Below are 27,173 nucleotides of genomic sequence, written 5' to 3'. Positions count from 1 at the left end.
TTCCTTCCCTCCGTCCTTCCCTTATTCTTTCTTTCCTTCCCCTCCTTTCTTCCCTTCCTCCTTCATTCCTCCCCTTCTTCCTTCCTTCCCTCAGTCTTTTCTTATCTCCTCTCCTTTCTTCTTCCTTCCTTCCCTCCATCGTTCGCTCTCCTCTTCCTTTTCTTCCCTCCTTGTTTCCATCCTTTTTCCTCCCTCCCTCCCTCTTTTCCTCCGTCCTTTCATTGTTTCCTTCTTTTCTTTCTTCTCTTCCTTTTCCCTTCCTTCCTCTTCCCACCCTCCCTCCCTCCCTCCCATCCTTCCTTTCTCTGTCTTCTTTTTAAAATGTAAAATTATAAAGATTTTTTAAAATAGTGATACACTCACAGAGTTTCTTAAAGCCCAGGCAGTATAGGCAGTGAAAAGTGAATTCCCCACAGTCGCCGTACAGGTGACTGTGGTTCCTATGCACTGGGGCTTCCTTCCCATAAGGAAGGGCTGTGTGTGAACAGGCACATGCCTGCCCATTCATGGGGGGCTCTTGGTAGCAAAACGATGCATTCAAAGACGTGTTTGCAGGCACTGGCAGTCCTCTAGGTGAGCAATGAAAAGGTAGTAGCAGGTGAGTGGAAAGGAAGTTTATTTCTGTGATTTTTAAAAAATCAATGTGAAACTCACATATCATAAAATTTGACATTTTAAGGAGTACAATTCAATGGTGTTTCATATATTCACAATATTGTACAATCACCACCTGTATCTAGTTCCAGAAGTTTCATCCCCCCAAAAGGAGACCCCATAACCGTGAGCAGTCCCTCCCTTTTCTCCCCTCTTCCAGCCCAACAACCGCTAATCCACTTTCTGTCTCTCTGAATTTGCCTATTCTGGACATTTCATATTAGTGGGATCCTACATCCTATGGCCTTTTGTGCCTGGCTTCTTTCACTGAGCACATTTTCAAGGCTCATGTAGCATGCATTAGAACCCCCTTCCTTTTTAACAGCCAAATAATATTACGTTGCCTGGAGGGACCACATTCTGTTCATTCATTCATCCCCTGATGGACAGTTGGGTTGTTTCCACCTTTGGCTTATTGTGAATATTGCTGCTGCAAACATGGGTACACAAACAACTGTTTGAGTCCCTGCTCCCAATTCTCTTGGGTATCTGTCTAGAAGTGGAACTCCTGGGTCACATGTCAGTGATCTTTCAGATCAATAACATGTCTTGTTCTGTATCTGAGCCTACCAGCCAGCCCCTCCTTCACTATTGCACAGGGTTCTCTTGCAGATATGCCTCATTCTTTATCCAGACCAAACGCTGGTGCTACACACTCAGTCTGAATTTTGGAGATAATCCCCCAATGCTTCCAAAGTGGTTGCAACCACACACCTGCCTCCAACCCCCACCCCTCAATCTGCCTTGACAGGGTAGGATTCAACCTTCACCTTTTCTAACTTCATGGGAGAAATGGCATCTCCATGTTGGGGTGAGTCATTACATTTTCCTGTTGCACTGACAACAATTTTGTATCTGCTTTGTAGGATAATTATTAGCAAAAACATCACTGTGTGCAGAAAACTGGGAGAGAGATGAGTTCCTATCATCTTGTTGTTGGCTTTTTAGGATCAGATCTGGTTATCATTCTCTCTTCCTCCAACAAACACCATTATGTAACTGCACTGGTCAACCAGTTGTTCCCAATGCTAAAGCCCAGTGGATTCTTCCTCTGTGTACACAAAAGTTTATTTTTCTTTCAAAATAAATGTTTGGTTCCATTGTGCCTGCATTAGAAACCAAATCTTTCCGTTTCTCCCACCCACCGCGGTCTGAATACACCTGAATCTCAATTAGACTATCTGCCTCAAGCAGGACTTTCTGCAGGGCCCAGGATGCATATTTTCAGCATTCTGATCAGCCAGAAAGGTTCTAGCTGAACTTGGACTGATGAAAACACAGAATGGGAAGATTCCAGGTCCTCAGTGCCCTGGAGAAGAAAAACTCACAGCCCCGTCAGTGAAGGTAACCAGAGAAGTTGAGGGGAGAACGGAATGAAGTGTGCTCTGGGAGGGGAGATTGGAGGCCATGGATTGGGATCGGGGTGTGGGACAATGAGGGATATGAACTGAAGTGTAAGAAAAGCAGAAACTGGGCCAGGCATGTTGAGGCACGTCTGTAATCCCAATGTTTTGAGAGACCAAGGTAGAAGGATTTCTTGAGCCCAGGGGTTCAAGACCAGCCTGGGCAACATAGTGAGAATCCGTTTCTACAAAAAAGAAAAAAGAAAAAAATTAGCTTGGCATGGGGGCACACACCTGTTGTTCCAGCTACTTGGGAGGCCGAGGTGGGAGGATCACTTGAGCCAGGAAGTCGAGGCTATGTGGTAAGCTATCATTGCACCACTGCACTCCAGTCTGGGCATCAGAACGAGACCCCCATCTCAATAAAATAAAGTAAAATAAAATAATAAAATACTAGCATATTCCTAAACCACAGGTTTAGAAGCACAGACCTACCAAGAAATGAGTCTGAGACTTTTAGAGAGTGTGTAAAGGTTTGTCTCAAGGTGTCTGCAATCTCCTGCAAAGAACAGAGATCTCAACACCAAGAAATTCCCAACACTGGCCCAATCCAACCCCAAAGTAACTATACAGCTGATGCTGTTAGATTCAAGCTGAAAAGGGAAGGCTCCCCTTGAAATATCGGCACTTACCAGGGTCATCAAGGGCATCTGCCAAATCAAAGTCTCTTTGACCTATAGGGAGCAAACAGGGCATAAGTCACCCCATGATGGAAAGGCCAGAATCCCCCTTGTTCCTCACCTCATGCTGCTCCCCTCGTCCTGCAAGCCTAGGGTCGCCCAGAGCACTAAAACTAACCTGACCATGAGCTACGTGGGAGATGCAACCACCACCTCTACCTAGTCCCAGAACATACTCATCACCCGAAAGAAGACCCCTGTCCCCATTCAGCAGTTACTTCCCCTCCCGCCTCCCCAGCCCCTGACAACCACTATCCACTTTCTGTCTCCATGAATTGTCTGTTCTGCAAATTTCATATAAATAGAATTCTACAATATGTGGTATTTTGTGCCTGGCTTCTTTCATTGAGCATGATGCTCTTGAGTTGCGTTCACGTTGCAACCTGTGTCAGAGCTTCATTCCTGCTCATGGCCAGGAAACTTTGAAGGAAGCCTCTCTCCAAGCACATAGACTTCTCTCCTGGACTGTCCCACTCACAGCTTAGGATAGGCATTTCCCCCATACACACACACACACACACACACACACACACACACACACACACACACACACAGAGTCTAGGTTGAGAGGGGCTGCCCTAGAAGAAGGTGAAGCATAACAATGTGAGGATCCTGGATGCCTGAGAGACTATATGGAGCATAGGACACCTTTGCCACCTCACCTGGCTGCAACACAAATAAGAGATAAACTTTTAATTCTTTGGGGGCTGTTTGTTACAGCAGCTAGCCTACACTGACAAATACAGGGTCAGGAAGCAACCTGTGTGGACAAGCTGAGGTTCCTACCTGATCCAAAAGCAGTTAATCTAATGAACGTGTCTGCAGCAGAGAGAAGAGAACATTCACATCTTTGTGACACATCATTAAAAACACACTGCAGAATTTGTGAGGGTGAAGGGTCCCTCTTGCTGACATATACGCACAGCTTGATCTTGTTCCTCACTTGCCCCTGCCAGTACTAGCCTTGTAGAGAAAACACCACCAGAGAATTTATCAGGAAGTAGAGGATGCAGCCAGGAGCACATTGAATCAGCACTTACTATGCATCGAGTTCTGTTGCAGTAATGCCAGGCACCCAAGAGTCTCATCTGCCCACCCAAGGATGTTGGTATGACCAGCATGCATATTTCCCAAAGGAAGAAACTGAGGTTCTGGGAAGTTCAGGGCAAGGCAGGAGCAGAGTCAGAATCTACAGAATTGTCCAGGGGGGACAATCTCTCACTCAAACACTAAGCCCTGGAGGAGGCTAAGCCTGGGGGAACCAGGTGAGCCCTAGGTGCTGGGTCTCCCCCGCTCTGATGTCTGTCTCCCTCCCAAAAATCGGTCTGCCTGGGTGATGCTTGCTCTGGGGGAAGGTTCAAGGGCTCCAACATAGATTCATATAGGCTGTGGCATGGCTCCAGTCAGATGCCACCCGGGCAGGCTTTGCGGCTCCTTGTGGAGGCAATTAAGGCCTCTCCGGAGCAGAAGACGCATCCCCAGACAGGAATCCCTAAGTCAGGACAAAGTCACAAACCTTGGAGGGAAGGAGAACTCTGAGCCCAGGGTGCACACAGCAGCTGCCCCTGGACCCAGACTGGAGACTGGGAGCTGGCGGTGCCATCACAGGTCAAATCCCACACGGCCGTTTCTCTCAAACTCTGGGAGCCCCCACGTCCCTCTCAGATGACGTTCTCTGTTGCCAGCGATCACTACAGGCTCGCCTTTAAGAACAACCCAGCCAATCTTTGCTCCCTCCAGCTCTCTTCTTATTTTTTTTTATTGTTGTTTTCTTTTTGTTTGTTTTGTTTTTAGATGGCGTCTCTCTCTGTCGCCTAGGCTGGAGTGCAATGGCACAATCTCAGCCCACTGCAACCCCCACCTCCTGGGTTCAAACGATTCTTGTGCCTCAGCCGCCTGAGTAACTGGGATTACAGGTGCATGCCATCACGCCCAGCTAACTTTTGTATTTTCAGTAGAGACAGGGTTTCACCATGTTGGCCAGGCTGGTCTCGAACTCCTGACCTCAAGTGATCCACCTGCCTTGGCCTCCCAAAGTGCTGGGATTACAGGCGTGAGCCACCGCACCTGGCCTCCTCCAGCTCTCTTGATCATCATGGTCCAAGCTGCTCAGACTGGGCTGGGGGACAGGAACCGTGTCAGCCTCTTGGATCTGTGCAACATCTCCCCTCCAAGGCTGCCAGCAGTTCCAGTCGAGACACCTGTCCAGGACGCCAAAGTTAAGCGTCTCGGCTATGCACACACCCTGAGAATTTACATTCCAATCTGTGTTCACCGCTGACCAATATCTTTCACTGTGTTATATCTCCGCCCATCCCAGCAATCCCAGGCATCCCCTCAGCAACCACTTAATCTCCTCCAATCTGTGCACCCGGCCACTCCCTGCTGTTGCCCTAAATAACCAAAGGCCTCAGTGTTATCTCTCCCCTCCCAGCCCCTCCTCTCTGAAATGCTGTTGCATAAAACAGGCAGGTGGCACGGGAGGGCTGCAGACAGCTCGTCTCATCCTGCAGCAGGAGGCCAGGTTGCAGCGGAGGCTCCTTCAGCTTTGAGATGCTCCGGATGACCCTAAGAGATGACAGGAATTGGGGCTGGGGAGGGTCACAGAGGAAGTGGAGCCTGGGGGTTTTAGGCTTTGCTTGGTTTCAGGGGTTGCACTACAGCCAGAAGTTGCTGCATGCGTGACTCACACACATGAGGCAGTTGTTGGTCACACCCAGACCTCGTTACATAAACCAGGCGGACTCCGGCCAGCATCAGACGGCCTGGGCACTGAGACAGTCTCCAGTCCTGCATGCCAGGCAGGAAATCTATCTCCCAGGCAGGGCCCCCTGTCCTCTCTCCTCTCCAGGGAAGTTGCAGCAAAGCCACGGCTGGGGTCCTCATGGGCCTGGAGTAAGACCCCTGGGCTGGGAGATGTCCCAGGTAGACAATGCTAACTCTGGGGTCTCTGTCTCCAAGATCGGGTTGCACATGACGCTATTGCTTTCACGGGGTTTATTTTCCACTGGGAACATAAGACGGGGCAGGAACAGGAGATCTGTTTCCGATTTGCTTTGCTTATAGTTAGTGAACTGAGCGGCTTTTAATCAAATCCCTGTGGTCTGGGATCCCTAAACCCACAAGAAGAAAGCAGCCTCATTTTGTGCTGGGACTATGACAACGGTCCTCGGTTGCTGGCATCCTGGAGATGTCGATTAAGTGGCTCCTGTTGGTGGATGGGTGGGCCGAGCGTTACACGTGAGCCCCCGGTAAAGCTGTGCTCCGGACCCTTCGGAGCAAAGCCATGTGATACAGCACTTTGAAGCATTCTTCTGTAGCCTGCAGTCACCAAACCCCTCTGGGGCCCAAATTCCACCCCTGCCGGATTCAAAGATGCTTCTTATTGGAGTTCCCCTGCCTCCCACCCAAATTCTTTATGTTGATTCAGACCTGCACGTGGTTCAGGCTTACGAAACAATACCGCCAAGTGCAGGCCTCAGCAGCACCCTCAGAAGCAGAAGTTTCTCTCGGAACTTCTCCAGCTCCCCCGTCTCTGAGTCCCATTCTCCCCTAAGGCACTGAAGGAACTAGAATCCCTCTTCCCCAAGGCGGGTCCCAGAAACAAGAACGCCTTTCCCCCCGAAGCCAGCCATAAAACCTAAAAACAGGAATCTAACTTTCCCTCTATCCTATCTGTATAAAGAGTGGCACAGGCTGGGCGCGGTGGCTCACGCCTGTAATCCCAGCACTTGGGAGGCAGAGGTGTGTAGATCACGAGGTCAGGAGATCGAGACCAGCCTGGCTAACACGGTGAAACCCTGTCTCTACTAAAAAAATACAAAAAATTAGCTGGGTGTGGTGGCGGGCGCCTGTAGTCCCAGCTACTCGGGAGGCTGAGTCAGGAGAATGGCGTGAACCCGGGAGGCGGAGCTTGCAGTGAGCCGAGTTCACACCACTACACTCCAGCCTGGGTGACAGAGCCAGAATCTGTCTTGGAAAAAAAAAAAAAAAAAAAAGTGGCCATAAGGAAATTCCCTGACCTGCCTTGTTTGGGCGTCCTAAGACCCCCATCCCAGAGAAGCTCCCAGCCCCATGCCCGGAAGGAAGATGCACTGCTCAGAGAGGCCAAGAAGAGGCCAGGTGCGGTGGCTCACGCCTGTAATCCCAGCACTTTGGGAGGCTGAGGAGGGCAGATCACAAGGTCAAGAGATCGAGACCATCCTGGCCAACATGGTGAAACCCCGTCTTTACTAAAAATACAAAACTTAGCTGAGCGTGGTGGTGCGTGCCTGTAATCCCAGCTACTCAGGAGGCTGAGGCAGGAGAATTGCTTGAACCTGGGAGGTGGAGATTGCAGTGAGCCAAGACTGTGCCACTGCACTCCAGCCTGGCAACAGAGTGAGACTCCGTTTCAAAAAAAAAAAAAAAAAAAAAGAGAGAGAGAGAGGCCAAGAAGAATCTAGACACACAGGCCTGGCTGGGTTTCCCCACTCAGGCCATTAGCATTGGATCAGGCCCTTTTTGTCCAACCCTATTTCTACACAGCTGTCCAGACTTGGTTGAACCAAAGCATAAATATAGACAATCTCCCCTTGTAACTTGGGGTCTTCATTCTGAATGCTCCCGTGTATACACATTAAATACATTTGTACGTCTTTTCTCCAATTAATAAATCTGCTTCATGTCCATGATTTTCAGTAATGCTTCAGGGGCCACGACCCCAGAAAGTCAATATAACAAACAGCAATTTTGCAAAGCAAAGAACAGTACCATTGCTCGAATAATAATAATGCAATGTCGAGGCCACTGGCCACTGAACATTAGCTGCCACCAGCACAGCTGCCACGCAGCACAGGAGAGCAATGGACCCACAGCAAAACCTCTGCTTCCCACTGAATTATTTACCTCGCTTTAAAGAAGAAAATCAGCTCCCAGCAGGCTCTGAGCAGAAAATGAAAAGGAACACACAGAGACTATCTAAATCCCTGACCCCAATTACAGCTATTGCCAGCAGAATTTACACACCACGGAATTGAATGAGAACCAGCTGCAATCATTACGGGACGTGCAACCACATTAGTAAATTCAGACTGGCTCTTCTGTTTCATTATTCAATCCAATGTCCTTTGATCTGCGTGCCCTGGAGAAACAAAGCCCTTTCAAGCAATTGTTTTCTTCCTTCCTTCCTTCCTTCCTTCCTTCCTTCCTTCCTTCCTTCCTTCCTTCCCTCCCTCCCTCCCTCCCTCCCTCTTTCTCTTTTTCTTTCATACAGAACCTCACTATGTTGCCCAGGCTGCAATGCAATGGCGCAATCTCTGTTCACTGCAACCTCCACCTCCCAGGTTCAAGTGATTCTCCTGCCTGCCTCAGCCTCCTGAGTAGCTGAGATTACAGGCGCCCCCTACTATGCCCAAGTAATTTTTTTTATTTTTAGTAGCGATGGGGTTTCACCATGTTGGCCAGGCTGGTCTCAAACTCCTGACCTCGTGATTCACCCACCTTGGCCTCCCAAAGTGCGGAGATTACAGGCATGAGCCGCCGTGCCTAGCCTTTTTTTTTTTTTTTTTTTGGATACAGAATCTCACTATGTTGCCCAGGCTGCAGTGCAATGGCGCAGTCTCGGCTCACTACAACCACTGCCTCCCTGGTTCAAGCGCTTCTAGTGCCTCAGTCTCCTGAGTAGCTGGGACTACAGGTGCATGGCACTACGCCCAGGTAATGTTTGTATTTTTAGTAGAGACGGGGTTTCACCATGTTGGCCAGGATGGTCTCCATCTCTTGATCTTGTTATCCGCCCAACTCGACCTCCCAAAGTGCTGGGATTACAGGCATGAGCCACCACCCCCGGCCTATTTTTTATTTCTTTACATCGGATTGTACTGGTTTCCTCTGAAGTGTGGGTTCATTTAAATCAACTTTCCTGGATCAGCTGCTGCAGATGAAGCCGCTTAGTAGGTCCTAAGCCCATAGAGCCCTCCTCAGCTTGAGGAAGCCCACAGAGGGGAAAGTCCCGAGGTTTTACAAAGCTGGCACAGGGACCCCGAGAAGGACAAATCTTGACTTCCTTCAGGCAAATCCTAAGGTTTCTCTTTGACTCCAGTTCAGCAATTAAAAAATACCTATGTGTATATATAGAAAGCATATGATAATGGTTCTTGTGACTGAACTTGTGACAGGAAAGAGGTCTGGAATCAGACCCCAGGACAGGGTTCTTGGACCTTACACTAGAAAGAATTTGCGGCGAGTCCATAAAATGAAAGCAAGTTTATTAGAAAAGCAGAGGAATAAAGAATGGCTCCTCCATAGACGGAGCAGCCCCGAGGGCCACTGGTTGCCCATTTGTATGGTTCTTTCTTGAGGATATGCTAAACAAGGAGTGGATTATTCATGCCTCCTCTTTTTAGACCATATAGGGTAACTTCCTGACATTGCCGTGGCATTTGTAAACGGTCATGGGGCTGGTGGGAAGGTAGCAGTGAGGACCACCTGAGGTCACTCTCGTCGCCATCTTGGATTTGGTAAAATTTGGCCGACTTCTTTACGGCAAGCTGTTTCACCAGCAAGGTCTTTATGACTTGTGTCTTGTGTCAGCCTCCTATCTCATCCTGTGCCCTAGAATGCCTTGACCATCAGGGAATGCAGCCCGGCAGCTCTCGGCCTCATTTTACACAGCCCCTACTCAAGCTGGAGTTGCCCTGGTTCGAACACCTCCAACTAACTCAACTTAGGTCCACCGGCCCTGTGCAGTAAAGCCGAACACTGCCATTGGGATTGCAGCGTGAGGAAGTGAGGCGTTTATTCCGAGCTATTTAGAGGGCATCAAGCAACCTCCTTGATACCTTAAGACCCAACCTCCTGGGTGGCCAGTAGGTGAGGGTTTTCAATGGCAAGGAGGCAGAGGTTACAAGCAAAGCCATAATACATGCAGAGTATACATTGCTTTGATCTAAAAAGGCGGGATACCTGGAAGCAGGGGCTTAACATGGATTCAAAGTTTCTCTGATTTTGTCATTGGTTAAGGAGGCGAAGTTTGTCTGAGCATTTGGGGTCAGCAGAAATCAATCTTAGTTCTGGCCATTGGTGTGACTTCCTCCAGCACCTCCCCGCACCCCCTTCCACCCCCCTCCCACCGCCACACGCCCCAGGGAAGGAATTTAGAACAAACATTTGTAATGAGAATTCAGGCCTCAGTTTCTCTTACCCAACGTCTATGAGCCAGCAGATGGCATTTTTTATTTGGTGGGGGTCTGGGTTCCTGAAAATCAACTCAGGGCCATATAGTAAGATGTTATCTTGGCTGGGCATGGTGGCTCACACCCGCAATCCCAGCACTTTGGGAGGCCAGGGCAGGCAGATTACCTGAGGTCAGGAGTTCCAGACCAGACTGGCCAACATGGGGAAGCCCTGTGTCTACTAAAAATACAAAAATGTGGGCGTGGTGGTGTGCACCTGTAGTCCCAGCTACTTGGGAGGCTGATGCATGAGAATCACTTGAACCCAGGAGGTGCTGGAGGTTGCACTGAGCCAAGATTGCACCACTACACTGCAACCTGGGTGACAGAGCAAGACTCCATCTCAAAAAAGGATGTTATCTTTAGTCTTTACAGGAAACTAAACATATTGAGGCTCTAACTTCCTTGGCTATTGTTCTACACTACAATCACCTTCTTGCTTATCAAGCTGCTCCATGTACTTCTCAAGGCCAGCGAGGTGCCTGGAATTTCCCTTGAAGGAACTCAAGGTTTTCCTTTATTTCCATGCTAGGGAGAATGCCTGGCAGGCCCCTAAGAGGGGTGTCCTTGCTCCATCTCACTCTCTCCCAGGACGGCATGATTCACAGAGTAAAAAAAATTAAATCATATGACTAGGTTAGGACTGTAGGTTGCAACAGAAAGTGACAAGGAAGGCTGCTGCCCCAATGGGGAAATCTTATTCCCGGTGGGCCTTGTTTGTCAAGGGCTGGGTTCCAGTTTATCCCCATGGATAAAATGAAATCCATTCTGTTCTCTACTTGGTTATGAAGTTTATGTTTCCAGCAGGACAGGAAATCAAACACAGCTGGAGTCTCCTCCTCCACACCTCAACATGAATATCCAGGGACTCCCTAATGCTCAAGCTCACCGGGGCTGCAGATGCCAGAGCTGAGCAGGCCGCCCTGGTGCACGATCTGCTCCTCGGAACCCATGAACCCTCCACGGTCTCAGCATCCAAGCAGCCCAGCCTCTCCCCAGAAGGTCAACCAACTGGCCCCGTTCTTGACTTCCCAGTGACCGTATTATGCAGTTGCAGATTGAAGCTCTATTAGAGCAAACATTGGTAATGAGAATTCAGGCCTCAGTGTCTGTCTGTAACACAACAGACGGTGTCTGCAGAGATCGAAGTATTTTGTCGTCAAAGAGGAAGGAATGATCATTCATCACAAAAAGCAAGACATCTTTGGTGCAAGGAAAACTCGAGGAAAATACCGCAGACCATGCAATGAGGCACTGGTTGATGGTGTGTTGTAAACCCGTCTTCCCAGAGTGGCATGCACACGGATCCCTCAGGACATGGGTGACACACAGACTATGCTTCAGCAGGTCTGTCTGGGCCCAAGATACAGTGTTTCTCATCAGCTCCCAGGGGATGTCAAGGCTGCAGATCCATGGATCTCACTTTGCAGGACAGAGACTTGGTAATGGCTTCCCAGAGTTGTTACAATGAAATCCCAAAGACTGGGCAGCTTAAACAACAACCTTGATTCTCCCACAGTCCTGGAAGCTGGAAGTCTGAGATCAAGGTGTGGACAGGGCCGGTTCCTCCTGAGTCCTCTCTCCTGGGCTTGTAGATGCCGTCTTCTCCCTGAGTCCCCACGTGGTCATCCCTCTGTGTGTGTCTGTGTCCTCATCTCCTCTTCTTATGAGGTGTCTTAGTCCATTTCAGGCTGCTGTCACAGCATACCATAGACTGGGTGGCTTATAAGCAACAGACATTGATTCTCCCACAGTCCTGGAGGCTGGACGTCTTGAGATCAGGATATGGGCAAGGCTGTTTCCTCCTGAGGCCTCTGTCCTGGGCTTGTAGACGCCGTCTTCTCCCTGTGTCCCCACGTGGTCGTCCCTCTATGTGCGTGTCTGTGTCCTCATCTGCTCTTCTTATGAGATGTCTTAGTCCATTGCAGGCTGCTATCACAGAATACCATAGTCTGGGTGGCTTATAAACCACAGAGTTTTATTCTCCCAGAGTCCTGGAGGCTGGAATTCTGAGATCAAGGCATGGGCAGAGCTGGTTCCTCCTGAGGTCTCTCTTCTTGACTTGTAGACACCCTCTTCTCCATGTGTCTTTACAGGGTCATCCCTCTGTGTGTGTCTGTGTCCTTATCTACTCTTTTTATAAGGACCCCAGTCCTATTGGATCAGGGCACAACCTCCTGAGCTCATTGTACCCTTCTCACCTCTTTAAAGACCCCATCACCAAACACAGTCATGTTCTGAGGTCCTAGGGATTAGGCCTTCAATATATAAATTTTGGAGACGCACAATTCAACCCTTACAGAGGTAACTCATTCATTGGAATACAAATGTGTTTGTCCACTGTGGCTGCTGTCATAGCAAAGTCCCACAGACCAGGCTGTTTAAACAGTGGGCATTGATTCTCCCACAGGCCTGGAAGCTGGAAGTCTGAGATCAAGGTGTGGGCAGGGCTGGTTCCTACTGAGACCTCTCTCCTTGGCTTGTGGATGCCATCTTTTCCCTGAGTCCTCACAGGGTCGTCCCTCTGTGCATGTCTGTGTCTTCATCTCGTCTTTTTATAAGGTCTGCAGTCCTGTTGGATCAGGGCCCAACCTAGTGACCTCATTTTGCCTGAATCACCTCTTTTTTTTTTTTTTTTTTTTTTTGAGACAGAGCCTCGCTCTGTCGCCCAGGCTGGAGTGCAGTAGTGCGATCTCGGCTCACTGCAAGCTCCACCTCCCAGGTTCAAGCGATTCTCCTGCCTCAGCCTCCCAAGTAGCTGGGACTACAGGCACGCCCAGCTATTTTTTTTTTTTTTTTTTTTTGTATTTTTAGTAGAGATGGGGTTTCACCGTGTTAGCCAGGATGATCTCCATCTCCTGACCTCATGATCTGCCCGCCTCAGCCTCCCAAAGTGCTGGGATTACAGGCATGAGCCACTGCACCCGGCCTGAATCACCTCTTTAAAGACCCCATCTCCAAACACAGTCACAATTGGAGGTCCTGCAGGTTAGGACTTCCATTTGTAAAATTGAGAGGGGTACAATTTGGCTCACAACAGATTTAAACCATGGAACATGGTCAATTACAATGGGGATGCCATTGGACAGCCTGGTTCAGTGGAGATAACCAGGGTTTGGGAATCTGGAGAGACAGTTTCATCTCAGCAACATCATGCGCCTGGCCTATGCCCTCAATAATACTCTTCCTTAATTTTTTTTTCTGAGACAGAGTCTCGCTCTGTTGCCCAGGCTGGAGTGCAGTGGTGCAATCTCGGCTCACTGCAGTGCAATGGTACAATCTCAGCTCACTGCAACCTCTGCCTCCCAGGTTCAAGCAGTTCTCTCACCTCAGCCTCCCGAGTAGCTGGGATTACAGGCACACGCCTCCATGCCTGGATCAGCCCAGAATCCAGCCACATGCAGATTCCAGATCAGCCCAGAATCTGGCCACATGCAGATTCTGAAGCACTCCCAGAGGTTGGGATTCACAGACTACAGCAGAGGTTCCCAGCCTCAGCACCGTGGCTGCACACATCGCTCACAGGTTTAGGTGCCTCTGGCCCCTGATCCATCGGGGGAATCCCCAGGAGCTTAGCCGTGTCTGGCAGAGCCCCACCTGCAAGCAGAACCCCACTTTTCTACCCCCTGTGTGCCAATGAGAAAGAGGAAAATGGCTGGAATGAGGGGGGCCCTCACAGGAAGGGTCAGTTGTTATCCAAGAAAGGGGAGACATTTCTTGGACACTGTGCTTGTCTGGTAATTGGCTCCAATATTTGCCAGATGTCTTCACACTCAGGTGCCAAACAGCCGTAGACTTTTTCTGCACAGCCCCTTCCTACTCCAACAAGGAAACTATGGAATGCTTAGCTTCTGGGTTATATGTGCCATGGCTCTATGCCCTATGGGAAAAAGATCCTACAAGTGCATTCTGACAGTAAGATCCATTTAGAAATGCCCCAGACAACTATACCATACCTCCTATACTGTACAGGACAACTATACCTCCAGACAACTATACCTCCGGACAACTATACCTCCTACAGTGTACAGGACCATGACATTTCCAACCTGTCCCCTTTCGCAGGGTTAGAAGTTACAACTAACAGCAGGTTCTCCACTACAGCACTAATGACACTTGGGGCTGCATAACTCTCTGTCATGGGTGCTGTCCCGTGCACTGTAAGGTGTTGAACAACATGCCTTGTCTCCACCCACCGAATGAGAGAACACCCATCCCAGTGCAACTACCAAAATTGTTTCCAGACACTGCCAAGTGTTACTTGAGGAACACAATTATCCCTGGGTAGCAGAAGAATGTCATAGATAGATGATGGACTACTAGATAAATAGATAGATTGATAGAGGGAGGGATAGATAGATACATAGATAGATACATAGATACATAGATAGGTAATAGAGATGAGAGTTGGATAGAGAAGTAGGTAGAAAGATAGATAGATAAATAGATAGATAATAGATGACAGAAAATCACTGACAGATAGATTAGGTAGATGATGGGTGTATATAATAGAGACAGGTCGATGGATAATGGTAGACAATAGATAGATCTAGAGATAGGCAGACAGACAGACAGGGTCTCTCATGCTAAGGCAAGATTCCTCAGCCTCAGTCCTACTGACATATGAGGTTGGATCATTCTTTTCTGTGGGGCGTCCTGTGCACTGCAGGGTGTTGTCCAGCATCCCTGGGCTCCACCCACTAGATGCCAGGAGCATCCCTGCTATCAGTGTGGCAACTCAAAGCCTCAAGATATCGACAAGTGTCCCTGTGGATAAACATGATCCCTGGTTGAGAATGGCTGGATGGCAGCATCTGTATCTGGGGGTGTCACCTTGGGCCTGCATAGAGTGAATGACACATCTCTGAATTGGAGAGCACAGAGCTGCCTCCCCACTGTGGCAGTGATCCATGAGACTCCACGCAAAGGTAACCACATGGTTGCACACAGAGTCATCATCTCTTAAAAGAAGCACATAGCTCCGCTTGGGCGTCACCTGGGGTGCTTCTTAAAATGCAGGTCTCCCAGCTCCCAAATGCCTGACCCACACCTGCTGAATAAAGATCTCAGTGGGTGGGGATTGGGTGGTGCTTTTAATACCTCCTCCCTTCAAGGTGATGACCTGCACATCAAAGACAGAGAATCACTGCACTAAATGGCTACATGCTCAAGGTGACAATGGCAGGGAAATGACCCATTTGTGGTTCCCTTTCCACACCTACAAATTTGCTAGATCCTTTGCAGGGAAGGAGAGGGCAGGGAGAGAGGGGGCACCAGAATGGAAGCAAGTCAAGAAAAATATAACTGAGACGTAGGATGAGGCTGGCGTGGTTTGGGGTTCTGTACGCTGGCATGGTATGGCTTCTCACCTTAGGCGATCATCATAACTTTTTTTTCCTTTTTTTTTTTTTTTTGTTTTTTTTGAGATGGAGTCTTACTCTGTCACCCAGGCTGGAGTGCAGTGGTATGATCTCAGCTCACTGCAACCTCTGCCTCCTGGGTTCAAGCGATTCTCCTGTCTCAGCCTCCTGAATAGCTGGGATTACAGACACCCCCCACCATGCCTGGCTAATTTTTGTATTTTTAGTAGGAACAGCATTCTGCCATGTTGGCCAGGCTGGTCTCAAACTCCTGACCTCAAGTGATCTGCCCAACTCGGCCTCCCAAACTGCTGGGATTACAAACATGAGCCACTGTGCCCGGCCCACAACTTCCCCATATCCCAATTTTTAGAAGTAAACTAAACAGCCTGTGACAACCTAATGCAGCAAGTAATGAAAAATACTTGGCACAATCCTCACTTACCTTTACTCAACAGGAAGTACTCAGAAATATGATTTGCTACTGTTCAGAGCTCTGAGTGATCTTTTTCATAAGTCTTTTTTAGTCTTTACATAGAAACACAGCTCTATACAAATGCACACACATTTTAAGTCACGTTGATACGGACAGGAGGCAGGAAGATACTAGATAGAAGAGGGCAGTTCCCCAGCAAAGGCCCCGCCCTCAAGCCTGGAAACCTGTAGTCCTAAATGGAAACAGGCATTCCTATTTTTGGCCCAAATGTTGCCTTTTGACCCACCTTGCCTGCCTGTCCTGTACCCATATAACCCCAAGCCCCAGACCCCATGTGCAGACAGACAGATGAGCAGAAAAGGCGAGGAACCAAAGAGCAGCACAGCAGAGAAGGAGAGAAGAGAAGGAACATCTGAACACTGAGAGGTGTTCAGCTGGGGATGGTTGGAGAAGAGGTTAGCCGCAGGACAACCAAACTCCAGGGGAAGATCATCTGCCCACTCCATCCCCTTTCCAACTCCCCAACCATCCCGCTAAGAGTCATCTCCATCTGGCAACAAACTCTTCTGCATTCACCATCCTTCAGCTGGTTCACGTGACCTGATTCTTCCTGGATGCTGGACAAGAACCCGGGTACCAAGACGGCACTGAGCTGGCTAACACTTAAGCCACGTGCGGATGGCAGAGCTAAAAGAGCACTGTAAAACGCCCACTGGGGCTTCGGGGGTCGCAGGCACCCATCCCTAGATGCTACCGTGGGGCCCAGAGCTCAAAAACACTCACAATAGCTGCTGTACCTGCCCATCTGCAAGTTCTGCCTCCCATAAGAGGTTTCAGTGTGTGGCGGTCAAACAGATCAAACATACCCCTGTCACACATCCTGTGAGGGGGGGTCAGAGAACTCTCAGGTTTCAAATCTGATAAGGGAATAATGTACAATAGACTTGGAAGAGACTGTCTTAGCTGCTGTATATCCTGGACATTATCCTTTTCTTTTAATTTATTTTTAATTGATGCATAACAGATGTACATAGCTTCAGGGTACATGTAATAATTTAATACATTTATATAATTTGTAAAGATCAAATCAGCCTACTTGGGATATCCATCCACCTTAAATATCTGTCTTTCCTTCATATTAGAACCATTCCGACTCTTCTATTTTGAAATCTACAGTAGATTATTGTAAACTAAAGTCACCCTGCTGATGATCTAAACACTAGTGCTTATTTCTTCTATCGAACTCTGTCATTTTCTTTTTTTTCCCCACAATAAATGACATTTCATACGCTGCCCTTTGGGGTTTCCACTTCTGGTTCTCAGCTTCTTCTCAGCTGTTAGAAGACCTGATTTTGTCTCGTGTTCCTTCATGCCCCTCTGGATTGGACGGCAAATACTAATTAAATACAGTGGAAATATGGGGTTGCTAAAATGTCAACCTCTGTTAGGAATATGGCCGTCTTGTGATTATCTTGTTTTGTATTGATAATTTAGTAATCATAATAATGATTTACAGCATATTAACCATTAACAATATTCTGTCTTCTTTATTTTATTAAGTTCCGGGATACGTGTGCAGGACGTGCAGGTTTGTTTCATAGGTAAACATGTGCCATGGTGGTTTGCTGCACCTATCAACCCATCACAGAGGCATTAAGCCCCACATGCATTAGCTATTGATCCTGAACAATAATCTGTTTTCTTAAGTACTTCGTAGCAATCATCGCACCAGCCTTGCAGAATGTTTTTGGGATCTTGGAAATGTGCTCCATTTCCAGCTGGTGATGGCTGGGGATGTAACAGGGTCGTCTGTGCATTTAACTAATTTTTACCCAGGACATACCCAGCTGCTGCATGTACATCATCTTATTTACACAGAAGGGCCCTGATCCAGACCTCACTTTCTTTCCAGTCCCTCCTGTAACCTCCCTAAGGGGTGCTACTTGTGTCAGAGGCACTGGAACAAGAGCGACTCCATCTTGAATAGGGTCTGGGCAATAGAAGGCTGAAACCTACTGGGCTGCATTCCCAGATGATTAAGGCATTCTGAGTCACAGGATGAGACTGAAGGTCTGCACAAGATACAGGTCATAAAGACCTAGCTGATAAAACAGGATGTAGTAAAGAAGCCGGCCAGAACCCACCAAAACCCAGATGGTGATGAGAGTGGCCTCTGGTTGTCCTCAGTGTTACACTCCCACCAGCACCATGACAATTACAAATGCCATGGCAATGTCAGGAACTCGGCATGGTCTAAAAAGGGGAGGCATGAATAATCCAAGCCTTGCTTAGCATATCACTAAGAAATAACCATAAAAATGGGCAAGCAGTAGCTCTAAGAGCTGCTCTGCGGAGTAGCCATTCTTTTATTCCTTTACTTTCCTAATAAACTTGTTTTCAGTTTACAGACTAGCCCTGAATTCTTTATTGAGCGAGATCCAAGAACCCTGTCTTGGGGTCTGGATCCGGACCCCTTTCCTGTAACACTTGGAGAAGGGATGATTCTGATTTTCAGAAGACAAGGCTTCGGATAGAGCAGGATGCTCACTGGAGTCTTCCCAGAGAGAGCTACAAGACAGCTCAGATTCTGCTGCCGGCTGCCCCCGTCCAATCCTCAGGTGCTTCAGTTTACCCATATCTGTGATGGTTAATACTGAATGTCAACTTGATTGGATTGAAGGATACAAAGTATTGATCCTGGGTGTGTCTGTGAGGGTGTTGCCAAAGGAGATTAACATTTGAGTCAGTGGACTGGAAGGGGCGGACCCACCCTCAATCTGGATGGGCACCATCTAATCAGCTGCCACTGTGGCTAGAATATAAGCAGGCAGAAAAATGTGAAAAGAGACACTGGCCTAGTCTTCTGGCCTATATCTTTCTCCCATGGTGGATGCTGGAACATCAGACTCCAAGTTCTTCAGTTTTGGAACCTGGACTGGCTCTCCTTGCTCCTCAGCCTGCAGACGGCCTGTTGTGGGACCTTGTGATCATGTGAGTTAATACTTAATAAACTCCTCTCTCTATATATATTTCTATTGCATTAGTTCTGTCCCTCTAGAGAACCCTGACTAATACACCATCTGTAAAATGACATCAGGCACGACACTCCCGTCATAGGGCTGAGGGACAATCAACTAAGTTAATCCATGCCTAGTGCATAGGAAGTGCTGCTGTCATTCAAAGAATTTGGCACAGGACAGGGTGTGGTGGCTGATGCCTGTAATCTTAAGATTTGGGGAGGCCAAAGCAGGAGGATCGTTTGAGCTGAGACGTTCAAGTCCAGCCTGGACAACATAGTGAGATCCCGTCTCTACAAAAAGTTTTAAAAACTAGTCAGGCACAGCGGCAAATGCCTGTAGTCCCAGCTACTCTGGAGGCTGAGGTGGGAGGTTTGTTCGAACCCCTGGGGTGAAGACTGCAGTGAGCTATGATGGAAACACTGCACTCCAGCCTAGGTGACACAGTGGGACCCTCCCTCAAAAAAATTAAAACACATTAAAAAAAAGAAAACATTTTATGTCACAAGTGCATTTAATACAACTACCCTACCAAATGCCATAGCTTAGCCTTATCTGCCTTCAAAGTGCTCAGAACACCAGCCAACAGATGGACAAATCATCTAGCACAATGTCGACTTTATGATGAGGTGTTGCATACATCACATAATTTATTGAATATTGTACTGAAAATGAAAAACAGAATGGCTGTATGGGGCCGGGCACGGTGGCTCACATTTATAATCCCAGCACTTTGGGAAGCCGGTGGATCACCAGAGGTCAAGATTCAAGACCATCCTGGCCAACATGGTGAAACCCAGTCTCTACTAAAAATAGAAAGATTAGCTGGGTGTGGTGGTGGGCGCCTATAATCCCAGCTACTTGAGATGCTGAGGCAGGAGAATTGCTTGAACGTAGGAGGTGGAGGTTGCAGTGAGCTCAGATTGTGTCACTGCACTCCAGCCTGGGCAAGAGAATGACACAACATCTCAAAAAAAAAAAAAAGAAAAAAGAAAAAAGAAAAGTTGTATGGGTACTCAAAGTACAGTTTTACTTTGTACTGAATGCATACCAATTTTGCACCATTGTAAAGTTGAAAAATCTTAAATTGAACCGTCATGTCAAACCATGGTAAGTTGGGAACTGTCTGTATCCGCACTTTGTAGAAGTTGATTTGCCCAAGGGGATATGGTTAACCTTTGGCTCTTACTGTGAATGATACAAACTCCTGGAAGTACTTTTCTGGGGAGGTGGGTTTACTGTTGAACATCTCCCTGTAAACAGAAACTAATGAATGCATGGCCGCATTGTCCACTTACTCGGTGAGATCTGAAGACAGCACAGAATAATAAAAAATTCTCACTGCAGATCCTAGACTATGTCCACCAGGATCTATCCATCCCGACACCGCCTCCGCCCATAAACAACCAACTCCAATCTTAATGACGTCCATGTCTTTAAATAGGATAAACAGGAAATGCTGCCACAGGGACATCTGAATGATGTGTTTTAACTCCTAACAGAAATACTTCTCTCTCTTAAGATGCGCCCAGGCGTTCCCTTCTCTGAAATCGCCACATTAAAATGACCAAAGAAACTTACTCAACCGTTGTTCAAATCCTATACTTTATGAGTTCGTTGGAGTTTCTTAAAGAGGTCCTCGCACGGAACTAAAAAATCTAATCTTGGATCTGGGACAGCCAGCCTGCAAGTTTATATCGAAGTTTTTGATGTGAACAATTCAGGTGGTTTTAATTTGCAAGAATGAATGACAGTGTTTAGGAAAAGATTTAAAAATCTGAACAAATGCAACCCTTCCGGCAAACGAATCTCTGGTAATCTGCCCCACGGGATGAAGTAGTTTCAACTCTACTTTTACTGTATGGAAATGGTCAGAACTAATTTTTAAAATCAGAAAGAAATGACTGACATTCCACACACACCCAGTCATGCTTGAATCATGGAGTTAAATAGGTCATTTTTTAAACGGGTGGGACACATGGATCAAAACAGGAAAATATGGCGAATATCTAGATGGTATCAGCTAACATCCTGCCCTTCTGGATCTAATTCCCAGATTCCAAATTGGAGCAGCCCGTCTTCTCCCTCCCCTCTCAGCCACCCTTCGCTCTTAGTCTCCTTTCTAATCCCATTGGGCAAATTATCCCCATTCACTTCATAGCAACTCCTTTGGAAAGAGTTTCTTAAAGCAAGAATAGAAAAATCCATGCCCAGGCAGATCTCCCTCAAAGCAAAATGACTCTTACCTCGGGCGTGCATTAGAAAACACAGGAACGCAAGACAGGGAAGTCCCCACCAGCTCTCCATGGTTTGCTTCAGGATGCAAGAACCTCAGTGGACTCCCCAGCCAAGCGGATTGTGAGGTCCGGCCTCTCCACCCTCCTGTTGTTGACTTCTGGTCTCCCAGCTTGGAAGGAAGGGAGGCGATGTCTTCAAGTGGAAAATATGAGCCGAACTGCCAGAAACAAATGGGCTCCAAGCTCAGATCCCAAACGCCACAGCTGAAAACCTGTGGGACCAGTGTGGGCACACTCAGTCGTGTGTCGGAGCCAGCCTCCCCGGGCCGCCTCAACCAATCTGCAGCAGCACAGAGGATGGGGAAACTGGGGTGGTTCCCAAGCGCCAATGGGCATCTCAGGCTTCTGGAAGCCGGCACACTTGCTTGGCAACTCTGCTCGCTGCGGGTGTGGGAGCTGTAGCAAGTTCAAAGTCACCAACCCAGAAACCAGAGAAGACACTGGCCGCCTGTAATCTTCCTCCTGCAGGACGTGATTGTACAGTGATACCCAGCGTGGGGTTAATGTACACATCAGTGCAAAGACCTCAGTTGAAGTCTTGGCTTTTATACCTAACAAACTCAGTGACTTCCAAGATGCATTTTTTATCCTCAGCCTTCAGTTGTCTTTGTAGGTGGCAGAACTAATATTTCAGCAGAGACGGTTGTTCAGGAAAAGGAGATGACATGTGGCTTTTTGTGTCTTTCATTTAAATCTGAGACATTTTATGTAACTACCAAAATTTACATCTTCTGTTTGAAATCTCCTTGGAGAAGAAACATGACTGGATAGCTGAGTTCGATGATGACTCCTGCTTTCACAATGGTTTTAATTATATTCTTCCCTGCAGATCCGTGAGTATGTCTAATTTATCCATATACAACTCGTGGGTTAACCCTTACACTCTACCTACCATGAAGCAGTAGGCAAGCACTTAAAAAGTTACCATTTGCAAACAGCTTTGAAGTCCTCTGGTAAATAGATTAACTGCAGGAGAAAGGGGAAAATCAGTCTTAGTTATGAGGGCAGCTTCTAAATTCCCAGAGAAGCAGGATTCATGGCAAACAGACCCAAAAGGAGAAATAAACCTTGGACTTTTCTCTCTGCAAATTTGAGCATCTGGAGTGTTAAGTCTGTTCATGTTGTTGACCTGGTGTTTGGGAGTTGTCTTCTATGAAATATCTTCCTTTTTTTTTTTTTTTTTTTTTGAGACAGAGTCTCACTCTGTTGCCCAGGCTGGAGTACAGTGGTGTGATCTCAACTCACTACAACCTCCGCCTCTCAGGTTCAAGCGATTCTCCTGCCTCAGCCACCCGAGTAGCTAGGATTACAGGCACCCGACACCACGCCCGGCTAATTTCTGTATTTTTAGTAGATACAGGGTTTCACTGCATTGGCCAGGCTGGTCTTGAACTCTTGACCTCAAGTGATCCACCTGCCTCGGCTTCCCAAAGTGCTGGGATTACAGGTGTGAGCCATCACACCTGGACTGCAACGTCTTTATAAAGGTAAGTTACTTGGATGGATTAAGTTCCTGTGCACACAGGTGTGTGTGTGTGTGTGTGTGTGCACGTGTCTGTGTGTGTGTGCATGTGTGCGTGTGCATGTGTGTGCGTGTGTGTGTGTGTGTGTGCGCATATGGGGGAAATGCTCTAAGGCAGTTAGCTTGTGCAGTCCTAAGCTCTGAGTGGCAGAGTCCAGGAAGCAGTTGATGCATTTAGAAAGATATTTCCTTCAAAGTCCCCTGACCCTAAAGAGGACTGACACTGTGACATCTGCTACAAAGTGGATGGACGTCAAACACTGGATGCTGAATTAGAGAAAACAGACGCAGAAGAACGCATTGTGTAGGATTCCATTTCTCCGAAATGTCCAGAACAGGCAAATCTGCAGAGACAGAAAGCACATTGCCGGTTGCCAGGGGCTGGAAAGACGTGGGAATGGATATATTATGAGTTGCATTTTTTCTCCAGCAAACTTCATATACTGAAGCCCAACCCTTCAGTACTTCAGAATGTGACTTTCTTTGGAAATAAGATCTTTGCAGATGTATTACTTTGGTGCAAAAGTAATTGCAGTTTTCACCATTACTTTTTTTTTTTTTTTTTTTTTTTGAGACACAGGCTTGCTCTGTCACCCAGGCTGGAATGCAGTGGTGTGATGTCAGCTCACTGCAACTTCTGCCTCCTGAGTTCAAGTGATTCTTCTGCCTCAGCCTCCTGAGTAGCTGGAATTACAGGCGTGCACCACCACACCTGGTGAATTTTTGCATTTTTAGTAGAGACGGGGTTTCACCATGTTGGCCAGGCTGGTCTCGAACTCCTGACCTTGTGATCCGCCCACCTCGGCCTCTCAAAGTGCTGAGATTACAGGCGTGAGGTAGCGTGCCCAGCCCCTCGCCATTACTTTTGAAGGTGAAAACTGCAATTACTTTTGCACCAACCTAATCATTAGTTAAGATGAGGTCATACTGCAATATGATTGGTATTTTAAAAGAAGAGAGAAATCTGGACACTGACATGCACACAGGGAGAAGGCCTTGGGAACAGGAAGTGGGAGATTGGGGTGATGCACCTACAAGCCAAGGGACACTGGCAGCAAACCACTGGACGCAATGGGAGGGGCATGGAATCCATTCTACCTCACAGCGTCAGAAGAAATCAGCCCTGCTGGCTGGGCCCGGTGGCTCATGTCTGTAATCGCAGCACTTTGGGAGGCTGAGGTGAGCAGATCACTGGAGATTAGCAGTTCGAGACCAGCCTGGCCAACATGGTGAAATCCCGTTTCTACTAAAAATACAAAAATTAGCTAGGCATGGTGGTGCGCGCCTGTAATCCCAGCTACTTGGGAAGCTGAGGCAGGAGAATTGCTTGAACCCGGGAGGCAGAGGTTGCAGTGAGCCAAGATTGTGCCACCACACTCCAGACTGGGCAACAGAAACAGAGTGAGACTCAGAAAGAAAGAGAGAGAGAGCAAGAGAGAGAGAAGAAAGAGAAAGAAGAAAGGAAGAAAGAAAGAAGAAGAAGGAGGAGGAGGAGGAAAGGAAGGAAGGAAGGGAGGGAAAGGGGAAAGGTAAGGAAAGGAAGAAAGAGAAAGGAAGGAAGGAGGGAAGGCAGGAAGGGAGGAAGGGAGGGAGGGAGGGAAGGAGGGAAGGAGGGACGGAGGGAGGAAGGGAGGGAAGAAGGGACGGAGGGAGGAATCCACCCTGTTTGCTCCTTGATTTCAGACCTCTATGCTGCAGAACTGTGACAGCTTAACTGTCTGGTTTTTAAGCCCTCTTCCCAGTTTGAAGCATGTTTTTATGACAGCCCCAGGAAGCCAATATAAAAAACAGCTGCTAATGGGATTTCTTTTGGGGGCAGTGAAAATATCTTGGAACTAGGTAGAAGTGGTGGCCACACAACACTGTGAAAGCAGCAAGCAACCTGAATTGTTCACTTTAAAATGGTGAATTCTCCTGTCATCCCAGCACTTTGGGAGGCTGAAGCGGGTGGATCACCTAAGGTCAGGAGTTCAAGACCAGCCTGGCCAACATGATGAAACCCATCTCTACTAAAAATACAAAAATTAGCCAGATGTGGTGGTGACTGCCTGTAATCCCAACTACTTGGCAGGCTGAGGCACGAGAATTGCCTGAACCCGGGAAGCAGAGGTTGCAGTGAGATGAGATCACGCCAGCCTGGGTGACAGAGACTCCGCGTCAAAAAAAAAAAAAAAAGGTTAATTCTATGATTTGTGAATTTCACCTTAATAAAAAAAATGTTTCCCAAAAGGTAGTGAGGAATTAGGTTAAATGGTTAAATTCAGGAAATCCTCTCAGATGTAATGAAGGTGCAAAATAATTGCTATGATTTCCACCATGCCTAACACGTGCCAGTGTTGTAAGTATTTTACATGCTTCTTAAGGCAAGAGTAGACAAGCTTTTCTGCAGAAGGTCAGATAGTAAAGGCATTTCTCTTTGCAAACCATATGGATTCTGCTGCAATATGTAACCAATGTCTGTGCGCCAAGTGGACTTTATGAACATAAAAACTTGAGTGTCACATGATTTTCATGCATCACAAAATATTATTGTTCTTTGGAGTTTTAAAAATTATTCAGACATGTAAAAACCATTCTTGGCTGGGCACCGTGGCTCATGTCTGTAATCCCAGGACTTTGAGAGCCAGAGGCAGGCGGATCATTTGAGGCCAGGAGTTCGAGACCAACCTGGCCAACATGGTGAAACCCTGTCTCTACTGAAAATACAAAAAGTAGCCGGGCGTAGTGGTGCATGCCTGTAGTTCCAGCTGCTCAGGTGGCTGAGGCAGGAGAATCGCTTGAACCCAGGGGCGGAGGTTGCAGTGAGCCGAGATCATGCCACTGGACTCCAGCCTGGGCGACGGAGTAAGACTCCATCTCAAAACAACAATAACGACAATAATACAAAAAACTTCTTACCTCGAAAGCTGTACAAAAACACACTGTGGGCAGATTTGGCTCCCGGGTTCTAGTTTGCCGACATCAAAGCTGTGTGTTGCGGGAGTCCTGTGAAACACAGTTTTATCACCTCTGCTTCACTAAAGTATGGTCAGGGCAGGCCGTGTGCCCAGCGGTAATACACGCAGGCTCCAGATCAGAGCACGTTAGGGAAAAAGCACTCTACTTCACCGCTCGAAGCCTCAGCTGATCAAATGCTGGGAGCTCACAGACACAGCAGAATTTACAAAGCCGACTTTAATTTTCACATCCTCGATAACCTTAAAAAGCGTGAATGCATCTCCTTTTCAATGTTCATGGGATGCTCCTGAAAATTCACAATTGCACTACAAAGAAAGCTTTAGCAAACTGTTTTTTTAAAGTAGAAACAAGACAGAAGACATTCTGTTGCTGTAAAATTGGAAATAAGAATATTCTAGGCCACGCATGATGGCTTACACCTGCGATCCCAGCACTTTAGGAGGCCGAGGCAGATGGATCACCTGAGGTCAGGAGTTTGAGACCAGCCTGGCCAACATGGTGAAACCACATTTCTACTACAAATACAAAAATTAGCCGGGTGTGGTGGCATGTGCCTGTAATCCCAGCTACTTGGGAGGCTGACGCAGGAGAATCACTTGAAGTGGAAAGGTGGAGGTTGTAGTGAGCTTAGATCAGGCCACTGCACTCCAGCCTGGGGGACAGAGTAAGACTCTGTCTCAAAAACAAAATAAAAAGTAATAAAAAATAAAAGAATAAAGATATTCTTATTTTGTGTCACACTAACTTCCTGACTTTGTGATTCACCCTGGCACACATACAGACATAGATACAACAGGTTTTTAAGATATAAAATCAAGAAAAAAATCAATCTATTCCTTTCTTAGGAGCGTTGGTCAGGAATGGGCAGGAATTAGGTAGAAAGGTGTGTGCATGTTTCATTGTTTGTAGACACTGCCTGTGATGGTTCATACTGACTGTTAACCTGATTGGATTGATTGACACAAAGTATTGATCCTGGGTGTGTCTGTGAGGGTGTTGCCAAAGGAGATTACCATTTGAGTCAGTGGGCTGGGAAAGGCAGGCCCCCCGCCCTTAATCTGGGTGGGCATAATCTAATCAGCTGCCATCAAGGCTAGAATATAAAGCAGGCAAAAAAATGCAAAAACAGACCCTGGCCTAGCCTCCCAGCCTACATCTCTGTCCCGTGCTGGATGCTTCCTGCCCTCAAACATTGGACTCCAAGTTCTTCAGTTTTGGGACTGGGACTGGCTCTCCTTGCTCCTCAGCCTGCAGATGGCCTATTGTGGGACCTTGTGATCGTGTGAGTTAATACTTAATAAACTCCCCTTTGTGTGTATACATATATTCCATTAGTTCTGTCCCTCTAGAGAACGCTGACTAATACAGAGCCAAATCACTCCCCAAGGAGACGGTGCAAATTCACAGCAGCAAAATTGAAAATGGATAATGAAACCAGGAAAGCAAACAAAGCAACAATATCACCCGGACGTTTTAAAAAACTTTTAATGTTGAGTTGACAGGAAACAAAAGCTGAAAATGCTAAATACTAGAAAATGACCGTGATACAAACTCCCCATGAAAGAACTTGAGAGCTTGTAGTACACAGATGAAAAGTTAGAACCTCGCCTGTTTACAACATTAAGCAAGAAA

At 47.4% G+C, this 27,173-nt stretch overlaps 1 protein-coding gene across 7 annotated transcripts in view; it reads right to left on the bottom strand.

The window, feature by feature from the left end:
* The window catches only part of XG (Xg glycoprotein (Xg blood group)), a 62,985-nt gene extending 41,405 nt beyond the window's left edge, over nt 1-21,580 (bottom strand). For 3 of the 7 annotated variants that reach the window (XM_063702913.1, XM_063702914.1, XM_063702916.1), the window contains exons 1-2: nt 21,011-21,144; nt 2,690-2,731 (exon numbers count right to left, since the gene is read on the bottom strand). In XM_063702913.1, coding sequence (XP_063558983.1) covers nt 2,690-2,731; nt 21,011-21,071 — 103 coding nt within the window. In that variant the 5' untranslated portion in view covers nt 21,072-21,144. Of the gene's footprint in view, nt 1-2,689; nt 2,732-21,010 lie in introns of all 7 variants that reach the window. The other 4 variants (XM_019019356.4, XM_019019357.4, XM_055376345.2 and 1 more) reach the window with 4 other exon arrangements.
* Between the last annotated feature and the right edge of the window lie 5,593 nt (nt 21,581-27,173).

The sequence above is a fragment of the Gorilla gorilla genome, chromosome X (genome assembly GCF_029281585.2).
Source record: "Gorilla gorilla gorilla isolate KB3781 chromosome X, NHGRI_mGorGor1-v2.1_pri, whole genome shotgun sequence".
Classification (NCBI taxonomy): Eukaryota; Metazoa; Chordata; class Mammalia; order Primates; family Hominidae; genus Gorilla; species Gorilla gorilla.
This window is presented reverse-complemented; position numbering and strand designations above follow the sequence as displayed.